General features: G+C 35.6%; 2 protein-coding genes across 14 annotated transcripts in view; one reads left to right on the forward strand and one right to left on the reverse strand.

The window, feature by feature from the left end:
- SPC25 (SPC25 component of NDC80 kinetochore complex) overlaps nt 1–15,398 on the forward strand; it is a 28,867-nt gene extending 13,469 nt beyond the window's left edge. For all 8 annotated transcript variants that reach the window (XM_060302294.2, XM_060302297.1, XM_030852526.2 and 5 more), the window contains exons 2-7: nt 290–442; nt 536–601; nt 5,101–5,247; nt 6,513–6,617; nt 9,812–9,910; nt 11,674–15,398. In XM_060302294.2, coding sequence (XP_060158277.1) covers nt 290–442; nt 536–601; nt 5,101–5,247; nt 6,513–6,617; nt 9,812–9,910; nt 11,674–11,798 — 695 coding nt within the window. In that variant the 3' untranslated portion in view covers nt 11,799–15,398. The remainder of the gene's footprint in view (nt 1–289; nt 443–535; nt 602–5,100; nt 5,248–6,512; nt 6,618–9,811; nt 9,911–11,673) is intronic.
- NOSTRIN (nitric oxide synthase trafficking) overlaps nt 12,795–20,571 on the reverse strand; it is a 70,516-nt gene continuing 62,739 nt past the window's right edge. For 5 of the 6 annotated variants that reach the window (XM_030852494.2, XM_030852490.2, XM_060302291.1 and 2 more), the window contains exon 17: nt 12,809–19,478. In XM_030852494.2, the coding sequence (XP_030708354.2) occupies nt 19,342–19,478 (137 nt within the window). In that variant the 3' untranslated portion in view covers nt 12,809–19,341. Of the gene's footprint in view, nt 19,479–20,571 lie in introns of all 6 variants that reach the window. The other variant, XM_060302290.1, reaches the window with a different exon arrangement.

A 20,571-nucleotide genomic window follows, 5' to 3' on the forward strand; every position in this document is an offset into this window, starting at 1 on the left:
GGTTTACTGTATAGCACAGGGAATTATATTCAATATGTTGTAATAAACTATAATGGAATAGAATTGAAAAAATATAGATATATGCATATATATAACTGAATCTCTTTGCTGTATACCTGAAACTAATACAATACTGTAAATCAACTGTACTTCAATAGGAAAAAAAAAAAAGTAAGTTGCTAACCATTTTCTAGCAAAGATCAAACTGCCAAAATATACTTGATTGGAATATGTAGCTGATACGGTTTCAATAACTTAAAAAATATAATGTGTCCTATTTGTTTTCTAGCATTGTCTTACAAAATGGTAGAGGACGAACTGGCACTATTCGATAAAAGCATAAATGAATTTTGGAATAAATTCAGAAGCACTGTCAGTGACACCTCCTGTCAGATGGTGGGTCTAAGAGATACCTACAAGGATTCCATTAAAGCATTTGCAGGTACATAAGTTTAACTTGTAACATGCTGTTTTTGTTTGTTTTTTAGTGTAATTTCAGCTGAATTGAAACTTCACCTCCCAATTTCTCTTTCAGAAAAGCTGTCTGTGAAATTAAAGGAAGAAGAACGAATGATCGAGATGTTTCTGGAATATCAAAATCGTAAGTGACAATCTGTAGAAATGGATCACAGAGGGTTTTTTCCTAAATTAAACATCTTCATGAAATCCCTCATACAAGTAAAACAATGTATTTATAGATATACAGTGTATACACATATGAAAATAATGAACATATGTGTACCCATAATGCAGCTTAATAAATGGAACATCCCATGTTATACCTTCCTCTTCTCTCACCTTCTAGAACTAATCTGTCAATATTTTAATTTAGTATTGAGTTTTTGAATGTTATATAAATGGCATCATTTTGTATGTATTCTGTCCCTTTGTTCACTCAGCATTATGCTTGTGAGATTCATTTATACTGATGTGTAAATGCCTGAATTTTTTTAAAATGAGTTTCACAGACTAGGGTTTGAAAATCTGGAGTTCCCTCAGCTCTTTGGGTGTAGGGTTAATACTCTGACAGTTTTTCTTTCCATATTTTTACTGCTGTTCTTGCCTTCTCTTTACTATGCCTCTGCAGATTGTCCAGAGTGGATCGGCAGCTTTTACTGAGTTCTCACACACAGACCACAGACATATAGCCACGGTCCGAGATCCACTGGAGATACTAAATTTAGCTGCACCATGTTTTGAACACTATTAAATCAGAGTGCCTTTATGTGGGACACATGTGGTTAATATGCCACAGTCCCTGATTGTTTCTTCTGCTTTGCTTTGAGCACTTAGTTTACTCATTATCTGGACCCTGAAGGCATTTGATCTTGGAAACCTGGTAGGCTGTTATGGTAGACTTCTACCCGTGTTTATTTTCTAAGCTGCCCTGAAGCTTCCATGTCCTTTTACTGCTTCTCATTCCCTCTGTAACCAGTAGCAGGAAGGAAAACCGTGTGTGTGTGTGTTTGTAAGAGTGATATTGAGTTTAGGTCCTTTAAACACTCTTGGTTTGTAGAATCCCTAGGGATTAGAAAATTAAGTTTGAAACTATAAATTTTCAAAAACTACAATTCATCTCAAAGTGTGCTCTGAATGATTATCTGTAGTGTGAAGATGTGTTCTAAATAGTTTAAAATCTAAAAGCATTATCAATTATTTTTCTTTAAAAAAATCAGTTTATACTTGAACAGAAATATAATTTACATAAGTTTGATTAATTCGTTGAACATTTAACTGCTATTTGCCAAGCACCAAGGAGGCCACAGTTCGTAAGATGTAATCTATACACTGCTCACAATTTAGTGGAAGACATAGGTAGGAAAACTACAATTAAAATACATTGTAATAGTTGCTATAATGATGGGATGGGAATTTAGTGACATAGAATCTGGAGAGCTTGAATTTTCCAGTGAGGATTACAAAATATTTAACACCTAACCCTTACGTTATACACCACATGCCAGGCCCTATACTGAGCTCTTTACATATAGTGATTCACTGAATCCTCACAACAACCCTCGGAGGTATATTTATTGTTTTTAATCCTACCTTATGGATGAGGAAATAGGCACAGAGAGGTTAAGTAAGTTGCTCAAGGTCAGACACCTGGTAATCAACAGAAACATGATTTGAATGTGCACAGTCTGTCACACTGCCCTGGAGAAGGTCACATAGAAGAGGGATGGGGAAGTCCAGCAGAGTCAGTGCCCCTATTCTAGAGGAGGGAAGAGCATATGGAATGTGGTGGAAACATGAGAGCTTGTTGAGTTGTGGGATGGCTAGAGTACAGTGTGAATGGGGAGTGGCTGGTCAGATGATGAAGTACATTATGTGTTGGGCAGAGGAGATTTATTTTGCAGATGAAGAAATTAAAAGCTCACTGAGGTTAGGAAACTTGCCTAAGATCATATATTTTGTAGATAGAGGGTCTAGGATTGCAGCTGAAAGGTCTGTGCTCTTTCCAGTGTACCATCTCACCTTTCCACGTACAAGGGAAAATGTAAGGGCGGGTTCCCATGGTGAGTAGTGAAAGTTTGAAATATTGGCCCTGGCGAATAAAAGAGCTGACTATAAACATATAAAATAATAGTCATGCAATACTGAGGGCCCTTACATTTGTATTGGCACAAATCCACACAATTGTTCAAATGTTAGAATAAAAACACTCATATATATGGTATTTATGTACCACTTAATAGTTTAAAACTTTTCACATTATCATTGGGTACCCTAACCCTGTAGCGAAAGTAAACGGGCACCCATTATTATTCTCATTTTACAAATGAGGAAAAGAAGCCCCGAAGTTGTGATTTGATCAAGGTCCTTGGGTAACAACTGAGAAGCCAGATGGGAACTGAGAACTTTTGACTTTAAAACTGTATCTCTTTTGCAGTACAGTTCTACTTAATTATCCTTAAAAAGTAGCATTTTTCTTTCTGGTAATTCTGATAAGATGTTTATTTTTAAATTATACCTGATATAATGTGATCATGTCCAAATTCTTGGAAAATACAGAAAAATAAAAAAATATCTGTAATGTTGAGAACCACACTTAACAGAAGACTTTGTAGTTTTTATTTTTCATATGCTATCTAGGTTTTTTTTAGGATAATTGTGTTCAAAAAAAAAAGATAATTGTGTTCATGGTATCTATATAACTTTGTATCATTTTTTTTTCTTTTATCTACTATGGCAGGATTTTCCCACATTACTGAATTCTTTGAAAATATATTACACCTTATTGATATACTGTGTTTAATAATTTACTTATTAGTCATATACAATGTTTTCAGTTTTTCAACATTATAAATAACACTGAAAATAATTTTTTGTATATGAATACTTGCACACATCTTCTTTTCTTAGAGGAACTTTGTAAAAATGAAATTACTGGATCAAAGGACATGAATATCCTTAAGACTTTTATTTTGCAATGTCAAAAATATTTTCCAAAAAAAAAATTTCCACGTGGACTCTAGTATTTTCATTCTTCTCAACACTAGCTATTATTTTTGTGAACATTGTTATAATAAGTGAAAATTAGTGTGTTATTGCTTTATTTGCGTTTCTATGATTACTGAGGTTAAATCATCTTTTGTATTTGATAACCATCTGCATTCTGTGTTTCCTCTGTTCATTCCTTTGCTGGTCTTTTTCTTAGGAATTTATATTTGTGTCTTCTTTAGATTAAGAATAATTACCTTTGTTGGGAGAGGATAGTTTAATGGTCAAAAGCATGGCCTTTGGGCTTCCCTGGTGGCGCAGTGGTTGGGGGTCTGCCTGCCGATGCAGGGGACACGGGTTCGTGCCCTGGTCCGGGAGGATCCCACATGCTGCGGAGCGGCTGGGCCTGTGAGCCGTGGCCGCTGAGCCTGCGCGTCCGGAGCCTGTGCTCCGCAACGGGAGAGGCCGCAACAGTTAGAGGCCCACATACCGGAAAAAACAAAACAAAACAAAACATGACCTTTGAAGTTAAGACCTGAGTTTGAATCCAGGTCTTACTGTTGATTGCATTCTAGCAAGTAAAGCTGTGAGCAAGTTATTGAACTGCTGAGTCTTTTCCTTCTTTTTTTTTAATCAAAGTTATAGTTGGTTTACTATGTGTTAGTTTAGGGTGTACAGCAAAGCGATTCAGTTATAGATATGTATGTATCTATTCTTTTTCGGATTCTTTTCCCTCATAGGTTATTACAAAATATTGAGTAGAGTTCCCTGTGCTATACAGTAGGTCCTTGTTGGTTATCTATTTTATATATAGTATTTTTTTTCTTTTAAAAAAGAGTAAGATGTACATGGTAATTGTATTACTGTGAAAGTTAAGTAAATTTATATAAATGTAAGAACACAGTATCTAGCATATAGTAGAGTTTTTATGCTTATTTGAATCAAATATGAGTTTATTTGCTTGCCTGCCTTTCTCTTTGATTTCTTTTTGCCTTTGAGTAAAACAGTCTTTCCCCATATAGTTAGTTTTATATTCACAGATACTGCCTTTTAGGTTTCATAAGATTTCATTTTACATTTAAATATTTAATAAATTTGTTTGGGGAACAATCTACTTCTTGACTTACGATATTTATCATATTAATTTGCTAAGTATACCAACATTTGTTTTCGAATTTTTTTTTTGTTTTAACTGAGCTGTAGGTCTCTTCTTCCTCCCTACCTCCCTCTCTTCCTCTCTCATTTCTTCTTTGTGGTATATTCCAGAATTATTTATATGACCTTAAAATTAGCTATTTCTTCAAAGCATCTGCAAAGCCATCTTCTAGAGTTTGGTTGCCTTTGGTGGTAGGTTTTATTCATGTATTTATTTGGAGGGGAGAGCTGCAAAGGTCATGATCTTTTGATTTTGTATTTTGTGGTTTAATTTAGTATTCTCATTTTAATAAGCATTTTTGTCTCTTCATTTTTGCTTTCAAAGACAAACAGGAAAGACTAGATATGGATTTTTGTTGTTCCTTTACAATTTTTACAATCATCGGGAAATGCTTATCAATTAAAACATTCTTTATTAATTTTATGAAAGTATTTTGCTCTTAGATACATGTTGACAAGGAAAGCATATAGATTCTAGCTAATACTTTGTGCTTCTTACAGAGATCTGCAGGCAGAATAAGCTCATTCAAGAAAAGAAAGAGAATTTGTTGAAGTTGATTGCTGAAGTAAAAGACAAAAAGCAGGAATTGGACGCACTGACCGCAAATATCCAGGATCTTAAGGAAGAATATGCTAGGAAGAGGGAAAGTAAGTTTCCAGTTGTACATGTATTTAAAACAACCTAAATTTCAAAGTGGTGATGGTTCACAGTGTGGACATCTTGCCTTCTCCCCAGCTCACCGCCACAGGTGGCTAACATACGTCACAGTCACAGCCAGCCACTCACCTCTCTGCAAGGTGTCTGTGAAGTTTGCTAAGTGCGTTTCATTTTCCTTCTTTTGCTTAAAGATCCTTTTGATTTCTGATAGAACCAGAGAATAATGAAATTGATATGGGAGTTTAATTAAGCAAAGTGGGAGACAGTTTCACTAAATAAGATTTGCCTGGGAGAAACCATAGTGTAATTTATGCAACAAATTTATTGATCATACATTCTCTGTCAGGAACTATTAAGCATGCTCTTCACACTGCAAAGCCTCTTTGTCTAAGACGTTCACATTTTTTTTTTTTTGGCAGTACGCGGGCCTCTCACTGTTGTGGCCTCTCCCGTTGCGGAGCACAGGCTCCGGACGCGCAGGCTCAGCGGCCATGGCTCACGGGCCCAGCCGCTCCGCGGCATGTGGGATCTGCCCAGACTGGGGCACGAACCCACGTCCCCTGCATCGGCAGGCGGACTCTCAACCACTGCGCCACCAGGGAAGCCCCGTTCACATTTTTTAAAAAGGGTGCTTCTTTTGGATAGGAGCCTTATTTGCCCACAAATGAAATAATCAATTCTAAAATCTCTTGAAAATAGCAAAGTTTGTTTTGTGACTGCTTTTCCTTATAGAGTTTATGTACCAGTCAACATTATTTTTCTCATCTGCTAAGTATTACTTAGGGAATATTGCACTAAATTTAAAAAAAAATTCTAAACTAGCGTGAAATAAGGCTGACTTCTTGTGAGAAGTAGTTATTTTTAAATAATAGAATATTTTTCCAGTGAAGCAATTGATATATCTTTGGCTAACCAGGAAAAGCAAAATAGTGTACAAGAAGTCTTTCTGTTTCTGTGCTAGTCATGCAAGCCCTTGGCCTATTTATTCATGCTACTTCATAATAAAATAGAATAAAACTTATTCCTCATACTACCTGTATGTATTTTCTCATGCATTTTTTCCTTCCAGCTTGAATGAGCAGAAGCCCCTTTTTGCAAATTGGTAGAGATAGAAACTGTAACAAATGTAAATATAAGCTGATTCATTTGCCTGGCATCATTTTTATAGTTGTTTTTAAGTTTGTTTTAATTAAATAACATTAATTGAATGTTATTTAAAATATTCAATACTCCGTGTCTGTGTTTTTAATCATAGTTATTTCCACTGCTAACAAAGCTAATGAAGAGAGGTTGAAAAGGCTACAGAAATCTGCAGACCTGTATACAGATCGACTTGGACTAGAAATTCGAAAAATTTATGGTAAGTATATTAATGTAAGTAAAACATAGGATATTAGAAAAGTCTGTCTTAAGTAGAAGAGAATTTAAAAAATATTTTCAAGTAAAATAATGGCCACATTATTAACTTTTTAGATAGTAGGAAAAAATTACAAAATTTTTATCACCCTAATGTAATTACTGATCCTTGGTTGTTTATCATCCAGTATTTTAATAAATGTATTTTAGGCATGGTTGCCAACATGCAAATAATTTTTGTTCCTTGTTCTTACTAGCATTGTATGATTAGTATTTCTCTAATTGCTATAGCCTTCATAATGGTGATTTTAAAATGGTGGTGTAATAATTCATTCCATAAGTGTAGCATAACTTATTCAAACTTATATCTATTGTTTAACCCATATTACTCTAAGTTAACATTTGGATTTTACATTTTTCAGTTTTAGAAGTACTATAGTGAACATAGGTAGACTTCTCCATTTTTTTGACACAATTTCCATGGAATTTCCAGAAATGAATTACTGAGTTAAAGCATATGAATATTTTTGTAGCCATTATGTAAATATGTGCCAATTTACAGAAATATTTATTGTGTTGGGAGTTCCCAAGATTACATTCAGTTTTGGCGATTCACTGGAAAGTGTACAGGACTCAGCAGGGCTCAGATTCCTTGCGGTGAAAGGATACAAAACAAAATCAGCCCAAAGAAAAAAGGCACATGGGGCAAAATCTAGAGAAAACGAGCTTTTCAGACACAAGTTTTTAAGAGTCCTAACCCAGTGGAGTCACACAGGACGTACTTAATCCCTTCAGCATCGAATTGTGACAGTACGTGTGAAGTGTTGTCTACCGGGGAAGCTCATTAGAGACTCTGGAAGCTTGTGCCTGGTTTTCCGTGGACTTCACCCCAGGTATCTTTTCCTGTTGCTGATTTTGCTGTATCGTTTCACTGCAATCATAGCACTGAGTATAACCATATGATGAGTCCTGAGTCCTCCTAGTGAATTTTCAAACCTGTGGTGGCCTTGGGGATCTCTGACACACCAGGCAAGGACCAGCCTTGCAAGCAGGCCTTTTCTGGGGATAGCAGTCTCAGGCCTGCTATGTTAACTTTTCTGTGCAATCTGTCTACAATGTAAAGAGTACCCATTGCATTGTATTTGTGCCAGAACTGTAGTTTTTTTAAAGTTTTTTGGTTTTATTTTGTTTTTTAGCAGTTGACTAGATATAATAGAAACTATTTTTTTAAATGCATTTCTTTAATTATTAACGAAAATGTGACCATTTTTTCCCATTGTTTACTAATTACACTTCTTTCTGAGATTGATTGGGCCCTTTATTCATATATCTATTTGCCTTGGTTTTTGTTTTTCTTCCTATCTGTCAGAATGAGTTTTTAATACAAAATATTAACCTTTGCTTAGAGGAGAACATAAGGTCCAGCTCTGAACTTTTGATCCATTGGTCTCTAAGTTTATATTCACTGTTATCCTGAGGTGTTTTTTTGTGTTTTGTTTCAAAACCAGTTTTAAAGCTTTAAAATTATTTTTATATTTAAAGTAGAAGTTTCTCATAGTCCTCAAGGTCAGGAAATAATGTTTTAAAGAAGAGACAACACAAATTAAACTCTTCATTTTGCCTAACTGAATATCTTATGAAATCTTTTCTTTGGCATGCATACCTCCCATTACTGTTAACAGTTTAAAAAATCTGGTATACTGACATAATTACTTCATTTTGAATTTAAATGCAAGACAAATTTTTTTCAGTGTTTCTAAAGATTTCTTTTTATAATTAAAAGCATTTTTTATGCTGTAGAGTAAAACTGAAATGCATGTGAATTTCTACTTTGTGGCTGCCATTTTGAATTTCTACTGAGTATTTACTCCTTAGTAAGCATTTGGAGGTCTTTTGAAAACTAGGCTTTAAGTCCAGATAACTGTGTAGAAAAAGTCAAGTTAAATTTATTGTCAAATTATTAAATGACAATAAAAACTTACTGCGGTTAAATATAACAGAATTTGCCACTTTAACTCTATTTTATTGTAAAATTCAGTGGCATTAATTGCATTCACAGTGTTGTGCAATCATTACCACCATCCGTTTCCAGAATTTTTCATCATCACAAACAGAAACTCTGTACCCATTAAATAATTCCCATCCTCTCTCCCCTCAGCCCCTAATAACATCTTATTTACTTTCTGTCTCTACAAATTTGCCTATTCTAGGTATTTCATATAAGTGGAATCATATAATATTTGTCCTTCTGTGTCTGGCTTATTTCACTAAGCATAATGTTTTCAAGGTTCATCTATGTTGTAGCAAGTATCAAAACATCATTCCTTTTTATGGGTGAATAATATCGTGTATATATACGCTATGTTTTGCTTATGTGTTCATCTGTTGGTGGACACCAGATTACTCTCATCTTTTGGCTGCTGTGAACATTGCATGCAGTTATCTGTTTGAGTCTCTATTTTCAGTTCTTTTGAGTATATACCGCAGAATGGAATTGCTGGGTCATGTAATTCTTTGTTTGAATTTTTTGAGGAACTGCCAAAGTATTTTCTACAGCACCTGCACCATTTTACATTCCCACCAGCAATGTACAAGGGCTCCAATTTCTCCACATCTTTGCCCACATTGTTATTTATTTATTTTATTACAGTCATCCTAGTAGGTGTGAAATGGTATCTCATTGTAGTTTTGGTTTATGTTTTCTCAGTGATTAGTGGTAAGGAGTATCTTTTCATGTGCTTATTGGCCATTTGTATATATTCTATGGAGAAATACCTATTCAAGTCCCTTTGTCCATTTTTGAATTGGGTTTTTCTTTTTGTTGTTCAGTTGTAGGAGTTTTTTTCATATATCTTGTATGTTAAACCCATATCAGATCTATGATTTGCAGATATCCCATTCCATGGGTTGTATTTTCACTCTCTTGATAGTGTCCTTTTAAGGGCGAAGTTTTTAATTTTGATGAAGTCCAATTTATCTATTTTTGTTGTTGTTGCTTGTGCTTTCGGTCATATTGAAACTACAGTGCATTTCAAAGCTAGTTTGTAACTTGTACGTTTGGAGACATTGGTTAAGTGAATATATGTACTTAGCAATGTAGATATTGATCAGAGATGGAGGTAAGAAAGCTCATCTCCATTGAGAGCTTTGGCACAATAAAATAATTCTCATACTAAATAATTTAATCCCTTTTTTCAGGTGATAAGTTGCAGTTTATATTCACTAATATTGACCCTAAGCATCCTGAGAGCCCCTTTATGTTTTCCCTGAGCCTAAATGAAGCGAGGGACTATGAAGGTATGTACTCCTGTCTCTTAACTGGTACTTAAGATTGGCATCCCAGAATGTTATTTGACTTAGAATATAAAGTAATGTGAAGGCAAGTAATATTCCCACAAGCTGTTGCTTTTTTTCCAGTCTTGCTTCTTGGAATATTGTCTTCTAAAGGCAATGAGTATAGTTTTTTTATAGATATTATCCAGGAGCCTTAATAAGTAACTTTTCTTCAGGATGACACAGTGCCACTATGGCTAAAAGACTTAAAAGACCAAAGATCACTGCATTTCATATGCAAGTATGAATTATCCTCTTAGAGAATTTAAAACAAAGCTAAAGCTATAAAGGTTATGACTGCCTAAATGTGGATATTGTAAGTTATCTAAGTAGGTGGTTTTAAAATTGAATGTAAAGTCAGAATGTGATCATTTAACACCCCCGCTCCCCCCAAGTTATCCTATCCTGAAAATCCTGAACGTTGATAATTTAGCTTAGTTACTGATTCTCCAGCAGGCCAGAAGGGCTTTGATGCATGGGAAATATATATGTTTGGCAGTAGTGTGAACAAGAAGAGAATGGAAATATATTTATCTCTTTTTATTATTCTAAGGCCCCCTTTAAAGTAGTCCTTAACTTATTGGAATTCAGAAAAATGGGTCTTAGCTCTTTATACCTATGTTCTCATCCTAAAGCGTTTATAGCAGACAGACGCTCAGGTAAACTGCTGAGTTGGCTCCCTGATGTGCTCTAGTGACTCAATTCCTATTCTAATGAAATTTATATTTTAGGAATCTAGTTCAGGTACAAGTGTTTGATTTTTTACTCTATAGGTAAATATCTTCTAGTCTGATAATGGGTGCTAAATTTTAAAAAGCAAACCCCCAAACCTCCTACCTAGCGTCTCAGTTTTCACCAACTTGGATAGCCTCTATTGTTAGGTAGTGTCACAGTATTTGATAATGTATTAAAATAGAATCTACAGTATCAATTTTGAACCAAGCACTCTTTGCTATTCTTTCTCTGCTTTGGTCATGGGCATTGTTTCCTAAGCAGTCTCTACCAAAGAGCTGGAAATCTGACATGGTTGAATTTCTTCTCCTTGGACAAAGGACAAGATTGACGGTAGAGAAAGTTGGATCATTCCTTTCCTTTGACCACCTTTACTGGAGACTTGCTCCCAGTGTGTACCAGCTGGTGCAACTGCATTCGAGGGTCATATTGTTCTTTGTCTTTTGAGTCTCATTTCATTACTAGTCCATGTAAATACCACTTTGGGAATAGCAACCACATTTTCTAATGACCCCCATTTCACTTGTAAAACTTCAGATATTTCTTTCCACAGCTGTAAGTTATTAAGGGTTGCCATTGAAAGTTGTTCTTTTTTTAATCCAGTGACCAGAAATTAGAATTGAGGCCAAATTTTGCAGAGAAAACTGACAACAGTTCAAAAAAAAATTGTTAAAATATTTTAAACAGTTAAAACAAAATGTATGGGAAATGGCATGCTGTTCTGTTTCTCTAAGCTCTTCAATCCCTTGATTACCTTCTGTTTAAATTTAAAGCAAGATTATAGTACTTAACATTTGAATATTTAGAGATTAAACAAAGGAAAGGTCTAAAAGACAGGATACGAAAATCAAGTAAGTGTATCTATCATTCTATGCTGAAAGCATTTCAATAAAATGGAATCGAAATGACTTGAATCAGATGAGAACATCTAAGTTAGAAATATTTCTCTTCTATTAAAAAACTCATTCAAATTTCCTTTTTTTTCCCCCTTCTAGTGTCAGATAGTGCTCCTCATCTTGAGGGCCTAGCAGAATTTCAAGAAAATGTAAGGAAGTCCAACAATTTCTCGGCTTTTCTTGCCAATGTTCGGAAAGCTTTTACTGCTATTGTTTATAATTAATGTATAAATAGTATATAAAAACCGTTATCCTATTGTGTTTCTCTTTTTAAAAAAGGTCTCATTATTTGTTGTTTGTCTATAATCCGTTTGTATTTTTGTAACATTTCTGTGTGCTATTTCTGTAAATTATTTAAATTAAAATCTTAGGAAAGATTTATAAAGTCAAGCTTTTGGAGGTCATGGACCAGTAATAATAAAAAATGAGGGGGTGTGGGCCCAACCTAAGGTTTGCAATTTTTAAAATGTACTTCACAAAATAAATATTATCCTAATATCATAAAGGAAAGAATATTTTTATCTTAAACCAAGTGGGATCTACAGTTAAAATAAAGGACAAATCTTTACATCAGAAGAAGATTGGCAGTATTCTAAAATGTCTTTTAGAAAAGAATCTAATTTTGAAAATCCAAATATAGGAAATTTATAACCAATTTTCATCTTATAATATTTATACTGGCTAGTTGTGGTCTGGATACAAATTTGCCATCTTTGGAGTCTATTCAATATGAACTAGAACTCGATCAACTTCTTCTAAGATTTCATTTTTGTCACCATTCTTTCTTTATAAATTTGGTTGTCTTTAGGTCTGCTGGCTTTAGTGGAAGGCACATACTACACCTCTCAGGATATCTTGGGCGCACCTAAAAGCCATGGAGCAGTGGCCTTCGTGCTTCCAGCTACTGCTGTCTCCTCCTTGCAGTCTGGGGGAAATGTTTAGACCAGTTGTCTAGTTAGGGTTGGAGGGAGTTTCAGAGTACTCTCCCTCAGTGGCCTCTCATGCCTAGGAAACCCAGGTCTGGAGGTAGATTAACCTCGAAAACTGAGCTAAGAGTAGGGATGTTGTAGTTCTCTAAATGGAAATAGACACTACATGTTTAACAGAAAAAAATAGCAGATGACTACTATAGTGAGTACATATTTACTGCTTGAAATATATTCTCAAGGAACAAACAGAACTTAAGAAAATGTTTTTATTCATTGAAACTAGAGGAAAACCACGTCTCATACCACAAATTCTTGATACAGTGTTTTGAACCATACAGCGAGAAGGCACGAGGCATTGATTCTGAAAGATCCTCTTCACCTGCAAGTTAGAGAAATGAAGACGGGGGATGAGAGACTAAATGGGTAGCTCCGCACTTAGGTCCATTTCTCCTCAAGGACCACCATTCTTCACTTCTTCTAACTGGGGTGTGGAGGTGGGACGAGACATCTGAATGAGACCACGTAGCAGGAAAGTCACAAAAGGATAGCATAGGAACCAGCTTTGCAGCTGGGATCCAAGGTCAGACGTATGAATAAAGTGCACTCTCATACCAAACAAAGGGCCTTAAGCCATAGAAATTTATATCAGTTTGTTTTCTCACCTGGAAAGTTGATTCATTCTAAAAGTGGAATTGGGAATTGGTTAGGGTTGGCCACCTTAGAATAATAGATAGTACTTTCTTAACTCTTCTTATGTGCCCAGCACTGTTCTAAGCCCTTTACAGATGTCACCTCATTTATATTCCCTCAACAACCTGTGAGGTAGGTACTATCCATAACCTAGTTCTACAGATAAGGAATCCAAGGCACAGAGAGTGTAAGTAACTTCAAGTCAGATAGCTGGGAAGTGTTAGAGTTGGGATTCAAACCCAGGTGGCAGTCTGGCACCTAACCCATGAACTTCACCTAGACTCTACCTTATGCCTTTCTATGCTATATTGCAGAGAAAGTATGTGAAGACAGAGTTCTTAACAAAGATTCTATACAAATTTGAATTTTTTTTGTTTTTTTTTACAAATTTGAATTTTTATAATATAATTTTGCTTTTTTGTTTCTATAGAGGTATAATGATTAAGAAAAAAAAAAACAGGGGGATATGTTTTGCCTGGATCCTTAGTACCTGGCCTTCAGAACCCAAGTGACTCACTGAGAACCATCTCTAGGTATTCAGACTGCACTTATCAACCCAGGTCTTTATGGAAATGGTGGATGGAGGACTGTTGACTTATGCGTAAGTCTTTATCTGTTCAATCAAATATAAATGCCCTAATTTTTGAGGTTTGCTCTGTGCCAACCTAGGAATATTCTGGAGTCAACATTATTAGTATATTAGCTTAAATTTTAAAGTTTGATACATTATGAAAATTGCGCTTTGAATACATGTGAAAGGTAAACCAAGCTATTCCATTAAATTTGCTCTATCCATTTTATTTAGGATGCTGTGTTGTAAATAAGAAATAATACTTTTAAGCATTTACAGTCTTACTGGTACGGAAATAAAGCACAAGATACATAGGTAAGAGATTTTCTTAAATGGGAAACAAATGCACACAAGTAGTAAAACTGAACTGGAATCCAAATCGGGTGGACTAACCTATTCCACATTTTGTAATAAAATGGAACAACAAGCCCTCTAAAATTAAACTCAATCACTAATTAAGTTAAAAAAACAGAATCAGCACAAAATCTGCTAGTGGATTTAAAGTTTTGATTTCCCAGGTAATGAGGATTAGAATGTGTTGCTTCTCTTCCACTTCAGAGGATTCTTGTACAGAGACAATTAGTTATATTTTAATTTGTGTATCATGACAGTGAAGTGCCTAGTATCACCCTAGCATAGTATCTAACACATAGTAGAAGCTTAGTAAGTATTTGTTAATGTCGAACACATTTCTAGACTCAATATAGGATTATTTAATGGGAAATTAAAATTACATCTTTGAAAAGGAGCTGACTTGTTCAGTAATACCTACAGGCATGTTGCTGAGATGTCTAGAAATTCTTAGAAGGTAAAGATATTTCTGCAGGCAATTCTTGACTAAATGACAAAGCTAATTGAGAATAAGACTCTTTCTGAATAAAGAAGGGTTTCATCTAAGTAGAAAGAGAGTCCGTCAGTTAAGTAAGTAAACTGGAGAGTATATGAGCTGTTTAAATCAGCTCCTTTCTTGGTATTGTTAAACATACTGTAGTGTGAAGTGTGAACAATGTATGGTGAAATATGTGAAGAATGTTTGGAGTTTAGACACATGTTATCATTTTCCCTTAGCAACCAAGCAAGCTGGAGGTAGCTGCTGAAGCTAAGGTCCAACAAAGGGAAAAACTTCAGGGATGAAGTTATTTTACTCAGTTGGATAGATTTTTACAGAAATTCAGAAAGTGGCAATATTTGAGATCAAATAAATGTGATCGGTATAATGGTAAATCTTGAATACTCTTTTTTTTGTGAAAAATTCTGCTTTCTGGCCCCAACATTGGTAATGTAGAAAGATTTGAGGATTAAGATGTGGTCCAGTCTTTGCTCTACTATTAAAATTGATACATGATGTTAGGCAAGTCATTTAATCTTCTGAGCATCAATTTTCTATCAGGCCAGACTGCACTATGTGTAGTTTCCCAAACTTGCTGTTTTCTTTTTTGTTGACCAGGCCAAGAAAGTTTTCTTCTATTTTCAGTTAACTAAAAGTAATTATCATGAATGTTTGTTGGATTTTATCATGTTTTTCTGTATCTTTATAGATTTTCACCTTGTATCTGCTAATGAGGAGATTTATATTAATAGGCTTAAAAAAGCAGTTGAATTAAACTTGCTTTCCTAGAATAAATCCAACTTAGTCATGGTGTGCAATCCTTTTTGTTTTGTTTTGTTTTTAATAACGTTGGATTCAGTTTGTGAAACTTTTGTTTTAAATTTTTACCTCTATAGCCATGAATTAGATTGGCTTTTAATTTTCCTTTGTATAAACTTCATGGGATGTTGGAGTCACAGTTATCCTAGGTCCTAGACCCTTGAAAATAGTTGAGATGTGTTCCTTTTTTTCTGTTTCCTCAAAAAGTTTGAATAAGACTTCCTGTTTTTGAACTCACATATAAAACTATGTGGGCCTGTGTTTTCTTTGTAGGAAGATGTTTTTAGAATGCTCGTTAAATTTTTTTAATAGTTACTGAATTATTCAGTTATTCTATTTCTTCCTGAGTTTTGATAAGGCATACGTTTTTGAGAAGTTTATTTCTTTTGCTGACATTCTTTGCAAATTAATTGGTATAAAGTTGTTGATAATATATAATTTTAGTTTTTGATATCTACTGCATCTGTAGTATGTCTACTTTTTTCTTAGAAGTAATATTTATTTATGCCTTTCTTAATTTTGCTAGAGGTTTGCTCAGTTGATTAATCCTTTCAAAGAGCCAATGGATAGCTTTGTTCAACCCCTTATTTTGTTTTATATTTCATTAATTTCTGATCTTTTTCATTTCTTTTATTTGCTTTAGGTTGTTTCTGATGTTTTCATAAATTCATAATTAGGATGCTTAATTCATTAATTTTAGCCTTTCTCCTTTTCCTTATAGTACTTTTTTTAAGCTGCTTTCCTGAAACTACAGGTTTTAATACGTAGTAACTTTATTTTTTATTTCTAACATTTAAAATTTTCCATTAAGATTTATTCTTTGTCCATGTGTTATTTAGAAGTGTGTGCACATGTGCATTTGTATGTGTGCAGGGACATATACATATGTGTTCTCCAAACACACAGGGTTTTTTCACTTAACCTTTTCTTAATGATTTCTAACTTACATTGTGGTCACACAGTTTCTAGAGTCTTACTTTGTGGCCTCATATGTAATCAGTTTTTTACGTGTGTATTTTCCAGGGGTTACGTGCAGTACTTTCTTATCTGCCCACAGCATCCACCTCACCCTTCCCACTTGCCTGACTCCTGCTCAGTTTGGACTTTCCCTGACTTCCTTGATCCTAATTAATGCTCCTCCTAAATGTTCTCATAACCTTCTTGATATACTCCTATTATAGCATTTATCACAGTGTATTGTGTTTACTGGTCTGTTTCCCTTTCAGAAGAGAGACTAAGGGCTCTCTGAGGAAAAGGGCTCATTGTCTTTTTAGTATTGAAGTGACAGAGTGATAGTGCCCCAGCCACTCTGTATGGTAACTTCTGTTCGCCCTTCAAAATCCCACCTTCTCGTGATCCCCTGCCCCCAGGCCCATCTTCCCTGAGTTAGACATTTTTCCTACTAACATTGCCACAGGCAATGGGATGTGTTGTTATTTTGATTCTCCAGATTAGGCTGATTACCCCCAAGGCCATCAAGACTTTGGGGGAGGGGAGACTTTTTCTTGGAAGCTGGAACAAGTTACATTATGCTCCAATTACTAATCAGTTAAAGCCTAAAGATACTGTACAATAAAATTTAACCCAAACTAAATATTGTATTACTTTTTGATGGATCCAAATGGATCATAATATTCATTGTGAATATTATTATGAGTAATTGAAAATGCAAAAAAAATTAATCTTTCTGGTTGACAGGATAATGGATAGTAAGCTTTTACTCTACCTGAAAGAAGACACAGTAATGCTTTTGATATTTTTAGTGAAAATCTGGCTCAGACCTCCCTCTACTGCCTATATTTCAGGTTGTTAATGTTGCTAAAAACTTCCTGACATATGAAAACTGCCTAGTGGAGTATAATTAAGAAAGCCCAATTAAAAGTTTAAAAGTATTCATATTAAAAATTATTTTAGTCTCTGTGGAAGACTTGGGCACATCATTATTCTTACCAATATGCACTTAATTTTTACCTAAATCTAAGGCGTACCATCCGTACCTGTCCTGCCAGAAAGTTCTTCCCCTTCTAAAAAGATATCCAAGTCTGTTATCCCCAACAATACTTGTATTTTTATTTGGTTTAAGACTATAGTATTTCTTTGAAGTTTAAAAATTACATATCATCACAGATGCAAAAAGGATTTGCAGCAACATTTTAAACCAGGAAAACCATGTATGTCTTTACAAAGTAAAACTGCTTTATGAAGAAAGAGAGGCCCCCCCCTTCTTTGAAAATTACTTCCAAAGAGTTTCAGGGCCCAACCACCATTATCATCACTTTCTCTATACAAATGATCGAGTGTAGGCTACAGTCAATTGCTATACAATTTTTTATCCATCAAGGCTTAATGGAAAGAAGTCAGATGAAGAGGAAATGTAAATTCAAAATCTCAGTTCATGGTCTAATGGCCTATTATTCAGCCTACTTTCTACGTGTGGAAAGTCTTCATTAATACACCATTAAGGATGACGTTAAAACTTCTGATCTGTTCTAGGCTGTAAGTAAGTTATGTCTCACATAACAGATTTTACTTGTGCTCCTTCGGGTCTGATATCTGTATCTATAAATATCTCTATGTGTTAGTTGTTATATCCTGCTATAGGAGTGTAATAGTGCAGAGTATAAAAAAATATATGTACCTTGGTTTGAAAATTTCCTTTGTGAAAATATAAAATTTGACAGGATAAAAAAATAAACAGAGGTAGAGGGCAGGAGAGTAATAGAATGGGTTTTAATTACTCCTTTAATGCCAGACTGTCTATTTGGCACAAAAGTAAATCTGCCCAGATGTATTATCATCAGTACCTTGACCTTCCATTCAATGGAGAGTGTGGTCTCCAGACTGACTTAGGTCATTTTCTGAAAGATGCTGCTGTACCAGTTCTCTTCATTCTAAAATGTTCCCCTCGGGAAGAGGGGAACCTTCTCATTCTCAACCTTTTCCCGTTATAGGGCATTTGAGGAAGCAGCATAAATCTCTCTAAATTTTCCATTTTGACAAGTAAATGCTAGTTTCTAGAACTTTCCATCCAAACTAGAGACTCATTAGCACTTAAAGTGTCTTTCACTAGGAAGTTGCTTAGGGTATTCCTTTCATCGTGACCTGGAAGGGAAGTGCAGAATTCCTGGTTTCTGAATTGGCGTATGAAGTTTCCAACTGGGCAAGGAGGCATGAAATTTCTGGCACTGTCTCCTTCCTAACCTTTTCCTATCTGCCTTGCTCTTATCCTCTGATCCCCAGCCGTCTCTGGCTCACACTTGACCTCACTCTAAGAGCAGTTCTGGTTGTGGGTAGAGGGTACCTCAGAAGGTCATTGGCTCAGGATGGTACTCCATTCTACCCTGAAATCCTCTGCCTGGTACATGGTCCTCGTCTACCACCCTCTCTTCCGACCACACCGCCTCTTTGCCTTGGCTTCTGGTCCTTTATTCTAATGTCCTTAACCTGGGTCTGTCTCACTGGTGCCTTGCCTGCCTGTCTCTGCTAAGCTCTTCTTCTTGGACTTGATCTGTGTTCTTCCCCATCTCCCTGACACTGCTTGACCTCTGGTGGGCCTACTGTGGCTATTTCCACCCAAGACCCCAGGAAAAAAGACATCTGTGTCCTAATCTCTGTTGTGCTACCAGAAGACTGACTTCAGGCTGAACTGCCTGGACTCAGTTTTCTCTCTCTCTGTGAGCAGAGGCTGTATTAGGTTATCTCTAGGGTCTCTTAGAATTAGAAAACTCTAGGAGCCATCAGGCCTCTTTCCCACCTCCCTTTACTCTCAATCTTCTGACTCTGTTTCAAAGAACTAAGTGCAAAGCACTGTGACATGCAGGTCACATCACCATCACCCAGTTAGAAAGACAGAAGATCACAGCATTTGTCTTTATTTGCACCACATTGTATAATTTACAGAGTGTAAGGCGATGCCTTCAGAATCTTGCTTACGCTTGTGAAGATGTGTCCCTGGCATTTGAAGGGAGTTCCTCCACATAAGCAGCAGGAAAATGGCCTTTTTTTCCCTTTAAAGAACCAAACCACCATCCTTCATCTTTCTTCTTGTGTATAGTCACAATGTCACCTGTAAAAATGCACATACATATAAACAAGTGGGTTTCTGCACTTAAGCATGTGCCCGAGTCTGATCAGTAAGACAGTTTTTAAGGAGATCCTGCTTTCAAGGAGTTACTTGGTAGCATCATTTTTCTGCATGTGATTCAGATGAAGCAAAATTTATTGACCACCTCTGCACAAAGCAGGCAGAATGCAGAGAATATTAAAAAGAGTAAGGTAATGGACAGCAAGTTGTGCCATAAAATAATAGTTGGATTAAAAACAAAATCACTTTGGATCCTATGTCCTCGTGCTGCCTGGCTCACTTTGGATAGAGGTGATGGGTCATCCCCAAACTCTTTCTTGGTGTCTGTGCTTTAAGGGTTCCTCATGTTGGTGGCCAAAATAGTTTGGTGTGTTGACTACTAAGAGTATGTCTCAAGCTTCCAGACTTTTCTTTAGATCGAGGCAGCTTCTCTCCATTATATGAGCCAGCTTCAGAGTCCAAAGTTCCAACTCACAGCTTTGCATGACAATATAACTCCCTATTCAACAATGTAGATAATTTGAATAAAATATCAATTTGAGGAAAATACTCCTTTAAAGCAATGATTCAAATAAACAGAATTCCTAGGAAACCCATGGCTCTTCTCTAATTCTCTATTAAAAAGAAAAAAAACACATTATTCCCTGTCTTGTAAGAGAGAGTCCTTTCTCTCTGGCTGCTTCCTGTACATCAAAGTGGAAATATCCACTTCCTTAAGGATCCAAGAGCTACTTGATCTTTAAGCATCATCATGAGGTCATTTTCAGTCTTTCTTTCTTTCATTCTTCTCCCCAGTAATTTTCTTTCTAAGGCAAAGGAGACCATTGATCCCCCTTCTATCTCTCCTTAGTCACATCACTATTTATTCTTGCAGGAGATCACTCTCAGGCTAAGGTCTCCATCTAATGAGTTCTCTCAGGTCAGTAGATTGACACAGCCTACTATCGGAATTCAAACGAATAACTTAAAATTTTATCACCAGCTTCCCTAAGCCTCCAACGAACTCGTTCCATTTAAAGAACCCACAGGATATAATGTATAAGTAGGCTTTGCAACCAACAGAACTGAAGACAAG

Source organism: Globicephala melas, chromosome 7 (assembly GCF_963455315.2).
Source record: "Globicephala melas chromosome 7, mGloMel1.2, whole genome shotgun sequence".
Classification (NCBI taxonomy): domain Eukaryota; kingdom Metazoa; phylum Chordata; class Mammalia; order Artiodactyla; family Delphinidae; genus Globicephala; species Globicephala melas.